Here is a 16,992-nt window from a genome sequence, read left to right as displayed (position 1 = left end):
TAGTGAAGTAAAGTATGCTTTGCCAAATGAATGCCTAGGTGAGAATTCTAAATCAGAGAACAATCACAACTGAAAGAAATGCATAGCTCTGATTTCAGAAATACAAACATGACCTGAATTAATGGACCAGCTAAACATCCCAGTTACTACTTAGTGGAAGCTGGAGCAAAGATAAGGGTCTACTGTACAGTCAGGAAAGCCCTTTCAGGGGGACATGAGCAGGGTCCTGGGGGATGCCCTTGGGATGAGGCCACGCAGGGCAGGTCTGTGGGATGGAAAAGGCTGTGCTGGTTGCTAGATCATATCTGCAGAGGAGAGAGCAGCACGTGGATCTTCCCTGTTGTCAGGCAGAACTCTTCAGTGAGGTGGGCTCAGGGAGGGCTCCGTGCCTCCGCTCTGGTGAGCAATAGCCGGAAGCCGTGAGAGGCAGAAGAGGTGCTGAGCAATCCAGCAGCAGCTGCTGCCCTGGCTTTCAGGAGGCCAACTGGACTCTCTGACCGAGGCGTAGGTACAGGGACAGTGAAACTCGACCCTGCCTGAGCCATGCCAGCCAACCTCACAGAGGGCAGCTCACCTGCCAACCAGACCATGCCAATGCTAGATGCCTCCCCAGTAGCTTGCACTGAAATTGCTACTTTCACTGAAGTGCTGGCGGCAGAGGAGTGGGGCTCCTTCTACTCCTCCTTCAAGGTAAGAGTCTTGACTTTAAAGGCTGAACAAGAACAGGTGGGACTTGAGAGGACTGTGGGTATCAGAGCTGCTACTAGGAATAGTCTCCTTTTCTTTCTTTTCCCTTCTTTTTCTTTTCCTTCTTTCTTTGGATTAAGGAAGGGGCAACCCCCACCCTGATGAGATTAAATACAGCTTCCTAGTTTTCAAAGCTCAGCACTGTGGCTTTTGAAGAAGGCAGATGTTTTTGCTGTTTCTATGAAATCCTGTAACTCGTCAGTAACGAATCTCGGTGAAATATTTCCCTCTCTGTTTCCCTGGCTGAGAGCACTGTAGTTAACCCCAGAGTAGTGTGTAAAGGTCTGCTTCTAGCAAAAGTAGTACATTTTCTAAAACTAGACGTGCTTCCTCGGTGTAAACTCATTTAGCCATTAGCGTTGGTTGTTTTTTGTTTGTTTGTTTGGTTGGTTTTCATCAGAGGTTTGGGAAATTACATCCCTCAGGGCAGTGGCCGACAACAAGAGGGATAGAGTGGAAAGCAGAAAGGATCGCTCTGTCTTAGCTGTGTCTTCTTAGTGTACATTAGTGAGAAACAAACTGTTTGATGAGTTAATGGTGGTGATAATTGCAACAGGTTGCATCCTAGAATAAATCAAAAGAATCTGAGTTTGACGAGCTTCACTGCCGTAATATCAAAAGATGATAGCTCTTTCACTATGCTGATATTGCCCCTGTTTTATAAAATGATCTAGTAGACAGAAACAAGACAGGTGTCTGGAAAATGTGAGTTTGCTTCTTCGCACATGCAGACACTGGGTAGTGGGGCCATTTCACACCCCTCCTGCCTAACGTGACTCACAACAAATATACTTAGTCATCAGCCTAAGTCACTGTCCTCAGCCTGTCCTTCATGTCAAATAAAGTCTAGCCGTTGCTGTGTTGCTGCTGTTATTGACAATTCTCTGGTGTTCTTGAGATGGCTGGGGTTTTGCAGTTGGATATATGATTACCATGGCATCCACCCTCTCTGTTCTACAGATTCGCTCCCGGTTCCCAACTTTTAGAATAATTAGAATAAAAATTTCGTCTGGGAGCTGTCCAGAGAGTCCGTGAGCTAGGTTCTTCATCGAGGGCAGAGAACCTGTAGTGAGTTACTGTTGGTTGGCTTCAGGGAACTCAGTCCCTTAGACTCGACTCAACACACACACACACACACACACACACACACACACACACACCAGATGCTTTGAAGCTCCGGTTCATGACCACTGACTAGAGTTTGAGCACTGCCTTTTCTGAAACCAGCCTGTTCGCAGAGTGGATATCAGCAGGCTCTGTGTGCCCAGGAAGCTTGGGCTCAGCAGGGCCACTGGCAACTTGCCTGTGATGTTTATGAAACATGACAACAAGCGTACTGAAGAGACCGGCCCTCCCCAAATGAGTAATAATCAACAACAAGGCCATTGTTCTGAGGCTCAGGAAATATGCATTCTCTGTTGAAGGCTCATTTGCCATCTTGAATCCCACCTGAGGGGATGTTTTGAATATACGAACAAATCCCTATGCCCCTCCATTAGTATCAGCATCCTGTATCCCAGTGATGTCTTTGTCACTAAACACCGGAGAATTGCAGCCTCTGTTTCATTCCTGTAGTTAAGCTCGTGGCCAGTGCACAAAGAGAAACAGAGAAGAATTATGTCCTTTGAAACCAGGAGCCTTCAGTATTCCGATTCATTGTGAGGAATACACATATTGACTAAAGCAGAAATTTTCAGATTTACACAAATCAGGGGAGAAGCCTTGGCAATCCAAACCTCAGTCTTAGTGGAACTTTGTTCTGTGGTCGCCTTTGAGCATACGTGGTTCTGCTACACTGTTCCTACATAAGTCTGTCTGCCATCCAATCCCTTGCTAGCCTTGGTTCCTTTTATGCCACATAATTCTAAGGCAAAATGACAAAACACATGCCCTATTTACTGCTTCCTAAGTGTGTCCCCTTAATTCATGTTACCTTTGCAAAAGGCAGTAAGAGAAACATAAAATAGAAAAGCCGACAGCAGTCTAAGTGGTGGAAATACTGCCAAGAGCCGTCTCTGTACATGCCACTTGTCACCTTCGTGCCAAGAACCTTGTTCTGTGACTTCCATGAAGCAGCTCTTGTCATTCCCAGACTCACAGCATAAGCACTTGGCTTCTGTCTTCACCTGGGTTTATCTAAATTCTGCCTGTTCTTTACCGGTCAGCAGGGGTTGCTTCTTCTAGAAAGTCCCCACCTGCTGAGCTTCCTTGGGCTCTAAGACTGCCCATCATATTGCTTCAGGCAACTGTCTCAGACTCTGGAGTGAGTGTTTGTTGGGTCAGACTTGTGCTGGAGTGTTTGTTGGGTCAGACTTCTGGAGTGTTTGTTTGGTCAGACTTCTGTTGGAGTGTCTGTTGGGTCAGACTTCTGCTGGAGTGTTTGTTTGTTGGGTCAGACTTTTGTTGGAGTGTCTGTTGGGTCAGACTTCTGTTGGAGTGATTGTTGGGTCAGACTTCTGTTGGAGTGTCTGTTGGATCAGACTTCTGTTGGAGTATTTGTTGGGTCAGACTTCTGTTGGAGTGTTCGTTGGGTCAGACTTGTTGGAGTGTTTGTTGGGTCAGACTTCTATTGGAGTATTTGCTGGGTCAGATTTCTGCTGGAATATTTGTTGGGTGAGTGTATTTCAGACTCTGAACTTATATTGGTTTCACATTCTCTCCCAAACTTCGCACTTTGCTAGGCACATTTGCCAAACAATTAGAACATGAACGCAATATGGCACTCTATTTTAATCTTCAGCATTCATTGGAATGGGCAACACAATGTTGGGTTTATCCTCAGAAGAATTGGGGCGACCTGATGAGACACTATTCATCCCACAGTTTGTCCTCACACTACGTGGTCTCTACCAACTATAGTCACCAAGGGAAGGAACACATTCACCCAACGCCTACTCCATTTTAAAGCCAATGTGTCTAAAGTCGTCATTGATTCCCATGACTACAGCCCTGAGATTTTGTCAGTTTGTCCGTACCAGTGTCAGGATATGTTCTGGGAAATTCCCCCATCTTATCATAGCCTTGGGACAGCATAGTATTCCTATTCTCTGACCCAAAGCTATGTTGGCAGAAGACACACTATCCCAGTGTCTGACTTTCTGGCCTTCTGTTCACAAGTTTATAACCATTCCTTTCCTCCCATTTCTAGCCCTCCTGACCCTTGTTTAAACGTCAATGCCCTGGTGAATTGTCCTAAACATGTCAAATTCCCACAAAACTCAGAATGGCAGTCAAGCATGAGGTTGCCTCCCACCTCCACACATCTTGGTCCTCCCCAGGAGCTATGTGTGTGGACACAGCTGTAGCCTGAAGGTTTTCAACCACAGCTTTGATGTGCTTCAGTTTCCGGTTTCATCTACCCCAGATGTCACATCCAATTCACCTCCCTGCATTTGAGAAGTCTTAGGATTGAGAAATTATCTCAGCTTTGAGAACGTATCAGTTTTCAAATGCCTAACTCATTAGAATATACATAGTTCTGTCCAAAAACAAAACAAAGGCAAACACTGTATACAAACGCCTTTCGTCTTACAGAGTTTGTTGGCATTATTTCTCGAACTTGGTGAGTGATGAGAAATCTAATTTAAAGAAAGTGGGAAGGAGCTATGTCTGAATCAGGAAATTAGCTAAATTGTAAAATAACGCAAAAGAAACTCAGTCTTATTACTCATAGGTGAGGGGGGAAATGTGACCTAACAATGCTAAGTATTACCTAATACGATCTTCCACCATCCTCCCTCAGTGCATAGCTGCAAATGCTATGCAATTAGTCCAACTGCTGTGTGCATGTAAACCGTGGCCTGGGCGTGAGAGGTGATGAGATACAGTTGCGTACTGTGTGTGCCCTCCTTTCCTGCACTACTTAATGCCCAGCTTTCTAAACATTATCTTTCATCCTGTTCTAACAAAAGGAAACTTTAACCCAACCTGTCCCCGTGATCTACACCGAACGCCAGGCAACAGGGATTTCACTTAAACTTCTGCATCTGCTAGCTCTGTATAGTCAGACAGCTCATTTCTAAGACCCCATCTGCTTGCCCTGTGGCAACATCACCAGACCTTCTGTAACTCTCACTTCAATATATCCTTTTGTCTCCTTCTCTGACAGCCCCTTTTCACCTATTGTATACAAATCTCGGCGCCTTCATTGCCTGCCCTGGGGCCCATTGTGCATTTTTTTTAATTCTCTTCTAATTGGTTCCTCTCAGTTTGTTCACTGGGCTTCTCCAGTTGCATACTATGGCTGTCCCTAAGGGGAAGTCTTACTCAGGCAAATGTCTGTTAAAGTTCTCTCCTTTGCTGATTGCTTCTGCTATTCCGACCTAATACACCAGTGGTGCCACCCCCACTTTTGGTGGGCTCCATCATGCATGCATTCAGTCCAACTTCAACTCCTGTAAGACATAGGCATTGCTAATAACTTCATAAGGATGGCATGCAATTGACTGGCTATCTATTAGTACATAAAGAGATTGTCTTCTGTTAAATGTCTCTGCATTATTAACAAGTTGGATATCAAGAAGTACCATCATATTCAGAATAAACTTAGTCTCCAAGTAAACTTGGAGAGGTTTTCATTCTAGGAAGGATCTTCTCAGGAACTGGCTTAAGTAAATCTTCTAACGCCAAGGATAGCCTTCTTTGTGCGTGGTAAACATGGCAGTGGTTGGGGCATCTGCCCAGTTAGCTACAGGGCAAGAGGACATAAGTTAGAAGGAAGTTTTGTTGACCCTCAGAGCACTCATCTTTCTGGCCCCTGCTCTGGAGAAGGGGCAGTAAACCTTTGTGACTGAGCCTTCCCATTCCAGGGTGCTGAACCTCCCCCTTTCTCTATCTCTTTGCTTGCTAAATCTCCACAACCTTATAAGGAAACAGTATCCCCATCTCTGTTCCTGTTTCTCCCAGCATTTACATCTTAAATGTATATCTGCATGACATCCAGGGAATCAAAGTCTGGTTTCTCCCAGTGCTTTTTCCCTGTGTTCTTTTCACTGTCTGGCACTTCCTCATCCAGTACTCTCTCCAAGGAGGAGAAGCAATGCGATTTTTCTCTCCCCATATGTTTTTTCTTACATTACACCCCATCCAACACACCCTTTCTTCATCCCCCTTTCTGTGATGGGAAAATGACTTCCTGTGTTCTCCAATACTCATAGCCAAGATTCTTTGTTCTAAATGATCAAAGACACATTGTGTGTGTGCATCTTTAAACCTATCTATTGAAAATCATTCTATATAATTTTTCTTTTATTTTTATACAATATAGTTTGATAATGTTTAACAGCCTCAACAACTCCAGACATCCTCCACCTTCTTACCCACCCACCATCAGGTTCCCCCTTCTCTCTCATAAACAAAGACAAATTCAAAGTGAACAAACAAAATACAATAAAAACAACAATAAAGAAATAAAACAACATCTCCCACACTAACAAAAGCATGGAGTCAGTTTTGTGTTGCCAACTATTCTTGGACATTGGGCCTGCCCTGGAGTCTGGTTGCTATACCCAGTTGTCCTGGTCAGTGTTTTATTGCTAAGAATAGAGACACCATGACTATGACAACTCTTTTAAAAGTAATAATTTAATTGGAGCTTCATCAGATGTTCAGAGGTTTAGTCCATTGTCACCATGGTGGGGACCATGGGTGTGCAGGCAGACATGGTGCTGGAGAACTAGCTCAGAGTTCTACATTCCAATTCACAGACAGCAGGAAGAAAGAGACAGCGAGACTGGCTTGGGCTTTTGAAACCCCAAAAGTCCACACCCAGTGTCAATATTCCTACAAAAAGGCTACATTTCCTAATCCTTTCACATAATGCCACTCCCTGGTGACCATGTATTCAAATCTCTGAGTCTATGAGGGTCATTCCCATTCCAGCCACTACCCCAGTGACTTTTCATTGGTTCAAATGGATTTACCCTTTCTCAACGGTAAATAGCTTCTGGGTTAAGGTGGGAATTTGAAGACACATCATTTTACCAAGGGAAAAATAATCACTTTCCTTCAAGCTGTTGATAGTCAACTCCATGAAATATTCAGATGTTCGGTACCGGGTTGCTTCCGGTATAGTCTGTGTGGGTACAATCAAGGTTATATACAAAGGGAAAGGGATACGTGGGCTGTGGTGAGAAGCATATCAATTGATGCTTCAAAGCATCACCCTGTCATTCCCATCTTGGAAATAACTTCCTGTTTATGCAGTGGGCGGCAGTGCCCAGCCACAGACTCAAGGGAAGGCGAAGGTCATGTTGTTTTTCTTCAGCGAGATCTAGTTTCTCTGTGTTTCAGCCATCTCACTGCAGGGAGGGGTAACTGACTCATCAGCAGGTACAGCTGGGCACTCAAATTTTCTCCTTCATTTCATTGCTAGAGCAAAGAAGGTGAGAATATGGGCCCTCGAGCTGACCTGCAGGAGGCTTACTTCTCATGTTCTCAGTGGCTTGCGACTGGTCTGCTCATCGCTTTAACAGATGACCCTTTGGGGGACTGTTGTGAAATTTAAGGGATAAAAGGCCTACAATTTTCAGAGTGTCAAGTGGCTTAGAACAGTGTATAATTTTTAGCAATTATAGTCTCAGAATAAAATTCTTTTACTATTTCCTGATAATACCTATTGATCTATGATGTGTTGCCATTATCTGTGTGGGAGATGTTTGGAGACACAGGAGACCTTGGAGCACACTGGGAGAGCCCACAGCATACCACAGTGCTTGTCGGCAGCACCAAGTGTGTGCCCTCAGATGACGGTCACTGGTATGTGCCCTCAGATGATGGTCACTGGTGTGTGCCCTCAGATGATGGTCACTGGTGTGTGCCCTCATATGATGACGGTCACTGGTGTGTGCCCTCAGATGATGATGGTCACTGGTGTGTGCCTCAGATGATGATGGTCACTGGTGTGTACCCTCAGATGATGGTCACTGGTGTGTGCCCTGAGATGATGACGGTCACTGGTGTGTGCCCTCAGATGATGGTCACTGGTGTGTGCCCTCAGATGATGATGGTCACTGGTGTGTGCCCTCAGATGATGATGGTCACTGGTATGTGTTCTCAGATGATGGCATGCATCACTCTTTTTAATCTTCATTTCAATTGTGATTAAAACATCAAACTTTTGGAATAAGATACAGATATCTAGGAAAGATGGAATTTCTTACCTTATCATTCTGTTATTAGGTCAATGACCCCCCCTCCCTTGGATAAGAAACTGTCTTGCTCAGAAAGTGAATGGATCTCTACTGTGGAAATAAGTAGGAGTTTTAGTTTTCCAGGTCGCCATACAACAAAGTTACCCAAGGTCAGAAAGAATAGTTCCAGTTCCTGTTTCCCCACTTAAGGAATGTTGACACCCACCTGAAACAGGATGGATCTTTCAGTCCTTTCAGCACTTTACAGTTTGCAAATTATTTCCTTTTACTGCATCCAACTTCCTCTCTGCTCTTAGAGATGTTGAAATAGCATTCACTTTTTCTAACCAGATGTGAAAACGAAGACTGAGAGATGTTAAAGGCACAGACTTCCAAAGAAATGAAACATAAAATCCAAAAGGAAATAGGATTCTGAGCTGATGTGAGGACAGAGTAAGAGCTGCAGAAATAGAACATGAAGCCTGGAATCTCAGTGGTTTAATATAAGGCTAGCCATTTCCCCCACATCACAGTGGCTAGCTGGTCAACCTGCAGCTATGTCTACACATAGCCTCCAGGAGAGACAGCCCTTATCCCCTGCTGGTGAAAGGCAGAGATGACTCAGGATTTCACAGTGGCCCATGGTGGATCAAGAATCCCTTCATGATATGAAATATGCCTCCCCGTATCTCCATGCAGGTCCAAAGCTCCACTTAGTCCTTCTGTAGGATATGATCCTGCAGAGGTCTTACTGACCTTTCATGCCTCCCCCGCCACCCTCTGGGCTCCTCTTCTCACTTTCTGCACTGCATGAAGCAAATGTCCCCCCATCTGTGTCTTCTGGGACCACCCTGAGCTCTGTTGATGCCTTTCTCTTCTGTGAAGCCTCAAGATTCACTCAGTGTCTATCAGCATCACCATCCTAGTGCTCCAAAAGCACTCCCTTTCTGTGAAAATTGATGTATTCTCTAGACTGCACTTTGTAGGAAATAGTGGAAAGACAAAGAGTGAGTATAGCACTCAGGGGCACAGAAGCTAAGGCAGATACCCAAGAAATAGTATTAAAATGATTCACAACCTTTTATACTCCTAACACACAAGGCAGCATAAATATTTCTTACTTAATATAATAGAAAACTTTAAATAAATGTCACATCTAAAATTAAATTAAAGTGTAGCATTGTGAAATCCAATCTTTTGGACTGTTTATTTTTCCTTCCCGTTTTTGTATGTACCCTTTCTTCTACTAGGTTAAGAATGAAAGATGCTCTTGGCTGAGCATTGTGCTAGGCACTGGCAGTGCACAGGCAAATGAAATAGACGTCTAAGGCTCAGGCAGCTCTGTCCACTGAGGGAGACAGACACAGGTGATGTCACTGTGAAAGAAGATGCAGCCAATCAGGAAGGCAAAGCAAGGTGTTCAACAGGGTCATAAGTACAAGATCCATAAGGACTCCAGAGAAAGCCAGGGCCCCACCTAGGAAACTGGGTCTAGGTAGAGGAGAGGGAGGGGAGAACTTGGCTCTTGTGGTCTATCACACTAATAATCCAGTATTTTTTTTCCTCCAAACAAGAAGAAATCTTTGATGTTTTGTTACAAATACCTGTTAACCGTTCAAGCTGTATTTTGGACAATTTAATCAGGATAACACAGAGATCCAGGGAGAATGCTTGCAGGTAAAAGAGCTCTGTGTGAGACTGAAGAGAAAGAAGCCACAGGCATCAGGAAGGATTACAGGAGTGTGAGCCTTGGGGAGTCAGGCTGGAAAAGGCAGAGGAGGAATATGAGGTGCAGGCTTAACCAGGAAAGCTGATTCTAAAGTTTGCATGGGATGGAAAAGAAAATTTAGACAGTGGTGACCCTGAAACATAGTAAAAGCTGTTTACAGTCATAAAATAAACTGTAGTTTAAATTGGGGAAGAGAGCCAGAAACCAGCCCACATATGTGTTTGCATTGCATCGGGATCAAGGTGAAAATAATACTTCAGTAGAGAACAGGGAAAAACCAAATGTGTCTGAGCAGAGGCAGCCATGTTGAAAAGTGAAACTACCCATGTGTACAGTCTGTAAAACTGGTTCCAACTCCATCATTTGCCCAAGTGAGAATCCTAATGCAAAATACAGAGAAGCATAGGGAAGAGTTTGTGGCATTGGATTAGACAAGGCTTTCTTCCAGTCAAACACCAAAAGCTCAACCACACAGAAGAACTTTGGTAAACTGGGCTTCACCGAAATCAAGGGTTTACACCATTAAAGGAAGGCAAGTGCTAAGGGATGAAAAAATTATTCCAACTTTGGAAGTCCAATAGAGTGTTTGTATCTAGGACATGAAGAGATTATTTAAAACTTAATAAAAAGATGATCAATAGTTTAAAATAATAACAAAAATATTTTAATAAAGACATCACCAAAGAAAATACAGGAAAAATACACGAAACAAACAACAAAATGCCATTGTTCACTCAAGAATGGAAGAGGAACGTCATCAAAGGAACGCACGTTAAAACACCGGCAAGACCAAGTACCAGAAAGGAGATGGAGTGTGCTGGTGGAATAATAAAAGTGAAGATATTTTTTGAAAAATTGGCATGTTCTTTATATAAAGTTAATCATGCATTTACTATATAAGATAAAACCCTCTTCCTAGCAATTTTCCAAGGAAAATAGAACATATTCATTCCTGTAATTGGCTTCATTTGTTTGCAAAACTATGGAGATAAAAACAAACATTCTTAAAATGGGAAATGAATAAACCAACTGTGCTAAAGCCCATGATGAAAATTACTCAGCAATGAAAAATGAATCAACTTTCCCCGGTACACAGCATCATGAGTGAGTCCTCTGTTCACTGTTAGATGGGTCCAGTCAAAATTGGTAATAATAATAATTGATAGCCAGGCGGTGGTGGCACACGCCTTTAATCCCAGCACTCGGGAGGCAGAGGCAGGCGGATCTCTGTGAGTTTGAGGCCAGCCTGGTCTACAAGAGCTAGTTCCAGGACAGGAACCAAAAGCTATGGAGAAACCCTGTCTCGAAAAATCAAAAAAAGAAAAAAGAAAAAAAATAATAATTGATAATGATTTCATTTATTTTTTATTTCCATTTGTTCTTTAAATATTTTATTTTTTCATACAATATATTCAACTCCTCCAACTCCTCTTATATCCCACCCAATTTTATGTTATTTAAAAAAGCAATGAACAAAAATCTCAGCAATAACACAATTTTATGTTATTTAAAAAAAGCAATGATCAAAAATCTCAGCAATAACACTAAAACTAAAATCAAAACAAACAGACAAGGCAGACAAAGATGTCAAAACAAAGAAGAACAAAATAGAAAAAAAAACTCCATTAAAGTCCATGGACTTTGTTTTGTATTGACCTGGAGTATGGACTCTGCCCTGGAGTATGGCTCATACCCTGAGTGGCACTCCATTTGAAAAATCTGATTTTTCCCTTCACCAGTGGGTACCAATTACAGAAAGCTTCTTGGTTAGGGGTGGAAGCCCATGTCTACTTCCCACTGTGAGTGTTCAGGCCCCACCTCACTTGACCTCTGTGAGTTCTCTGTGTGCTTCTATTGTCTCTGTGTATTCACAGGAGCTTCAGTCTTGTATCTGGAAGACACTGTTCTTTGGCCTCCTCTGTCATCTTTGGCTCTCACAGTCTTTCTGTCTCCTCTTCTGTGTAGACCCCTGAGCCTTGAAGGGAGGAGTTTTGATAAAAGCATCCCATTTAGGGCTGAGTGTTCCAAAGCCTCTCATTTTCTGCGCATCATCCAGTTTGGGGCCCTTGTTGATTCCCATCTACTACAAGAAGTTCCGCTGATGTGTGTTGAGGGAGGTACTGATATGCAAATTATGTACAACAAGCTTTCAACAGCAGAAACCAAATGATTGTCATGATTAGGGGTAGGTATTGGGGAGAGAAGTGTGCCTTTAAAAAGCATGGGGAAATCTCCCTGGATGACAGAATTGTTCTATATTTTGATTACAGAGATTATACATATATCAAAACTCATAGAGCTATAGATTAAGGGGGTGGATTTGCCCTTGCATATATTAGACCTTAATGCAAATTTTATATAGATTATTATTGCATGTAATTTCACAAACCATGCTTCATTTAAAGTCACAAATTCTGAGGAAAAGTAAAAGGGAAGCACAGTTCCGGCTCCATAAGGACCTGGAAGGATACATTAGCACAGAGGCAATACTAGAGCGAGCTAGGCAGCAGGTATGGCCCAAGGTAACTGCCACAGGGCCACAGGGCCACAGGGCATTGCTCAAACCTGTCTCCTTCTTACTCTTTGAACAAGGACACTTTTAATTGTGTTCCCTGTGGCTCACTGGTTTTCTTCTCCTCAGGACACATATGTGATATTGCATATTGTGTGTGTCCTGTGTCACCTCTCAGGTTCTGGAAATGATGTTCCTCAAAGACAGGATTGTCACTTGTCTCTATGTTCCCCATCTGAACAACTGTGCCTGAGAGTCTTAGAGAGTAAGTGAGTCCTCTCCTGGCTTTCCCTGAGCTACAGGTCACTTGACAGAGTCCCGGGAGAGTTCTGAGGTTCTCCCAGGGTCCTCTTCACCACGCTTTATGTGGAGACTTTAGTATACACATTTTCTCAGAATCTTCACAATCCAATCTGCAGTGAGGGTGAAAAATGACACTGGTTCTGTGCATATGTGGGGTAGGTGAGTAGGGGGGTCAGATGCAGGACCTGAGCCTGGAGAAGGAACCTGGAAGGAACAAGTTTCTGGAAGCACCTGTTAGGATGGCCCCGGAGTCTGCTTTAACTCGCTCCTTGCCATTCCTGCTGAAGCTCGCCTGAATTTTCTCCACTATTAGCAATGACTTGCTGTGGGAAAGTCTCTGAAGTATCAAATACAGGTTTTTCTTTATCTGAGAAAATAGCACTGGAATTTTACTTCCCTGTCTTTTTTACCTTGAGCTCAGATACAATGTGTGAAGCTGTGCCAGCCATTCTGCGACCAAAAGAGGAAAAGCAAAGACATTTTGGAGATGGGGCCAGCGGGAACCTGCCTTCAGGTTTCTAGTTATATGGAAAAATCCAAAGCATTTTCGTTTAAGTGATTTTATTTAAATAGACATTCTTTCCTTTTAAGTTAAAAGCTTTATTGGTATAATTATCAAATGAAATGGAGATGTTGTATTGTGAACCTGAGGCCCTGCAAGTGGGGTATAGAGCCAAGGGGCTACATCAGGAGGGTCTTGTTTTGGCAATACAGAAACTGGTTATGTCCAGTTCCTGTTCCTGTATCTAAACTACAAAGGTCCAGCATAGTTCGTAGGATTCTGAGTAACATGAAAAAGACTCTTCCCCCTGGGGGAAAGGGCTTTACATTTTCTTTAGATGATCCTCATTCCAGATGTTAAGAATGCCATTTGCTTAAATAGCTTTGAGGGAGAAGTGAGCATAACATTGACTCGTTTTTCCATCATAGCTCTCTGAGATTTTTAAAAAGCTTCCCAAAAGTACAAGCTGAAATCAACCAAAAAAAAATGTAGCCTTCTGGCTTCTGGGGAAAACCAGTCTCTTGCTTCTAGGGACAGTCAGTCTCTGGCTGTGCACTCTTGAGGACTTCAGTGCTGTTCAGCCAGGCTTTACAACCCTGACACAATGTCCTGCCCTAGAGAAGGCCTACACATGACAGTACTCCTGGGCCTGGCATTGTTTTCAGAGGAGAAGAAAGAGACCATCACAGAAGAGTCATAAGCACTAGTCTCTGAGACATTCTCAACAAGCCCAGAGCAGATGGCTGGTGGGGAAGGGAGTGGTGTTTCCTCAAGCAGGGGCTTCTTGGAGCCCATATATCTATATACTTAGCTCACCTGCCTTTTGCATCTATCCATCTCAGTACTCACAGATTGACAGGCTCTCTGCCCTCCCAGCTTCTCCACACATTCGCCTTGGGGCTCTCCTTTTCAGCTTCTGTGACCTCTCCAACTTTCCATCCACCAACACTGCCTATTTGACCACCACGAAAGCAAACAGACTCATGGGACTCCTCCCCTCTTCAACTCTGCTTTTTGAAATTCAGAAACTTCCCCTTACGGGAGAAATAAGTAGCAGGGGAGGATTAAGAATTGAGTGGACCCTTCATGGACTCCCAGGAAGTCAGGAAAGGCCTCCTCCTTTCCCCCTCAAGCCACTCCTTTGACAGTGTCCCCTGGTGACCTTGCCGCTCTACTCATGACTTTCTGCTTACATCAGGCAGGCTTGAATAATCCCTGCCACCACCTTTACTTTTATCTCCATCTCACATAATTTAAACCCTTTTCCTCAATCAGCCAGTTGCCAAGTACTAGCATTGAAACCTTTTAGAATAAACTGACTCTGTACCTCCTGGGTAATAACCTACACCTTGTTTCCTGAATTTCCAGAATGCATTTCATTTCATAAGAAATCCTGGGTTACTGAAGAAGAGCCCCTCCTTGTGAGCTTCCTGGACGTTAGTCACAGCTGGTCTATTTTCATAATTCAGACTGGAGTGTAGCTCAGTGGTTAGAATGCTCACCTGGCATGTGCAAACCCTGGTTAGATCTCCAATGCTGCATGAACTGGGTGTGTTGGTGAATACCTACAACCCTAGCATTTGGGAAAGGAGGATTGGAAATTCAAAGTCATCCTCAACTAGCAAGTTAATTAGAAGATTCTAGATGTTTCTGAGAGAAGCTAGAACTCTTCTGTTAAGCTGTTGCTTGAGCCACCCAACCTTCCTAAACACATGAAAGTCTCCAGTAGGAGAGGGAATTCCGGTCACATACAGGTATTGAACCAATGTGTTTGCTCAAGAATATTGTTCAACTAATAAACTATAAGCTACAAATTATAGGCTAATAAATAATTGAAAGGAATATTATGTGTGCTCAAGTGCAGCTTCCCTCTAATCATCTGCTATTGCAGACTCTAAACTCTGACAAGGCAAGCAATCCATACAGAAGAAGATGCTCTTTGGCCAAGAATAAATTTGATTCCCTTTCCAACACATTTAGCATCTTTTGAGGAATTTTTTGATTAAACTGAATAAACATTCAAAGGAAATCTAATAACATAGAAACTATTAGTCCATAATAAAACTTAAAAATAATTTCTGGAATGCTAGTCTGTCAAGCATTTGTCCCTTCCATTGATTATTTGGTTTGTTCCTCCATTGATCTTGTTTAAGTTAGATTAGACTTAGTTAACATGCAAGTCCAAACTGTCATGTCCTAATGTCTGTTTTCTCTGTCAGCCTCACACTGTAACATAGTAATTATTGCAGCCTGTCAGGGCCCTAGTAAAGGATGTGCCACCCAACACAGACTTCTAGAATTCTACATCAGCAGAGGTCAGGGAGAGGAGGGGGAAGAAATGAGGAAGGCTAAAGAAGAGAAGGTTAGAGAGTGAGAGAAATTGGTTTATAGTAACAAAATAATTCAAATGTTATTTTAAAAAATAGACATGCCATTATTTTAGGAAGTGCCCTGCCCTTGGGCTCCTTTCAAACTTTTTCCTAGCTCAGTGGGCTCAGTATACTGAATGGTTGGTGGACCACACACAACAGAGGGGCCTATGGGACAAGGAACACCCAGGAAAGGGGAAAACTCCAGAAAGAAAGCTCAGAGACTGAGCAGGGTTGACAGGAGACAGGGACTCTCTACCAGTGACCGGTGAACTTCAATCCACACTTAGCAGTACAGAGTCGCCGAACCAACCCTGTGGTCGATAATGAATAGCGGTTTGTCCTGAAAAGGAAATATTGGGGCCCATGTGAACTTAATAATACAAAGTTGCCAAAAATAGAGAAAGGAATGAATATCTGGTCAATAAAAATAGAGGAGTTTGGGCAGGCACGTGATGAATTTATACCCAAGGAATGTCTAAGAAAAAGTAACATTTTGGAGCTGTGGTTTTACAGAATCGATAGAATAAATATTGGATAGAAGCGAAGACTGTCCAAGCTTATACATTTGTTAAAGGAAATAAAAAACAGAAAATAAACATTAAAAGTACATGTGGAACCTTTGATTCACAGCATATATGATAGTTATGTGACAAATAGAACGTGGTGAAGGTCTTAATAAATAAAGTTCTTGTGAGAAAAGACAGAAAATCCTGAGCAAATATATTGCACACAAAGTTTAAAAAATATAGGAAAAAATGTTACTTGTAGCCAAAGCAATAAAAATTCAGTAATAAACATGAAAAAAATAAGTTGACAAGAGTAAGGAAAACTGATATGTAGTTAATAGCCAGTGCTGCCAGCATCCTCTTACTGCGTCTCCTACAACACAGGTGTCTTGTGATGACAAAGTCTGTCAAATCAGGTGTTAGTCAGGGATTCTCTAAAGGAAAAGAAGAGAGAGAATCTCTCTCTCTCTATCTCTCTGTCTCTCTCTCTCTGTCTCTCTCTCTCTCTCTCTCTCTCTCACACACACACACACACACACACCACCTACCAGACATAGACAAACACACGCACATACAGATAATATATATATGTATGTATATATATATATATATATATATATATATATTGTTTATTAGATTGGCTTTGTTGGATTAGTCCAGTAGTCTAACATAGCTAATTCACACTGGAGCAACCAAGGATATAGTAGTTATTTGGTGCTGGAGTTTTGTGAAGTCCTAGAGAGTTGCTGGATTAAGATTTAACATCAGCAGCAGCAATAGAATAAATGAACTTGCCAGTGAGAGTAAGGACAAGCAGGCAAAATACAAGGTTTCTTCTGTGCTTGTCCTTTGATCTGGGCCACCAGCAGAAGGTGCCATCCATATTAAGAGTGGTCTTCTTGTTTCGAATGATCTGATCAAGAGAATTCCTCACAGGAGTGCCCAACAGCTGTGTTTTAGCTGATTCCAGATGCAGTTAAACTGACAGCTGAGATTAGACATAGACAGGGTGTTCAGATTACAGCCCCCATGACCACACAGAAAGAGGTTTGGGGTGTTCTCAGAGCCTCCTTACAAACACTGGCTGGTAGGAGATGGATGTTATCTTAAAATGATGAAGCCATGATTACGGCAGGGGCAAGGTTATGTAGGAGGATGCAGGAATACCATCCAGAGTCACAGAGAAGAAGC

The 16,992-nt window shown here is 42.8% G+C and overlaps 1 protein-coding gene across 2 annotated transcripts in view; it reads left to right on the top strand.

Annotated features, from left to right (window-relative positions):
- The first annotated feature begins 543 nt into the window (after positions 1 to 543).
- Npsr1 (neuropeptide S receptor 1) overlaps positions 544 to 16,992 on the top strand; it is a 190,017-nt gene continuing 173,568 nt past the window's right edge. For both annotated transcript variants that reach the window (XM_050124886.1, XM_050124885.1), the window contains exon 1: positions 544 to 690. In XM_050124886.1, coding sequence (XP_049980843.1) covers positions 544 to 690 — 147 coding nt within the window. The remainder of the gene's footprint in view (positions 691 to 16,992) is intronic.

Source organism: Alexandromys fortis, unplaced genomic scaffold (genome assembly GCF_014885135.2).
Source record: "Alexandromys fortis isolate MF-2015 unplaced genomic scaffold, M_Fortis_MF-2015_v1.1 scaffold_204, whole genome shotgun sequence".
NCBI lineage: Eukaryota > Metazoa > Chordata > Mammalia > Rodentia > Cricetidae > Alexandromys > Alexandromys fortis.
This window is presented reverse-complemented; position numbering and strand designations above follow the sequence as displayed.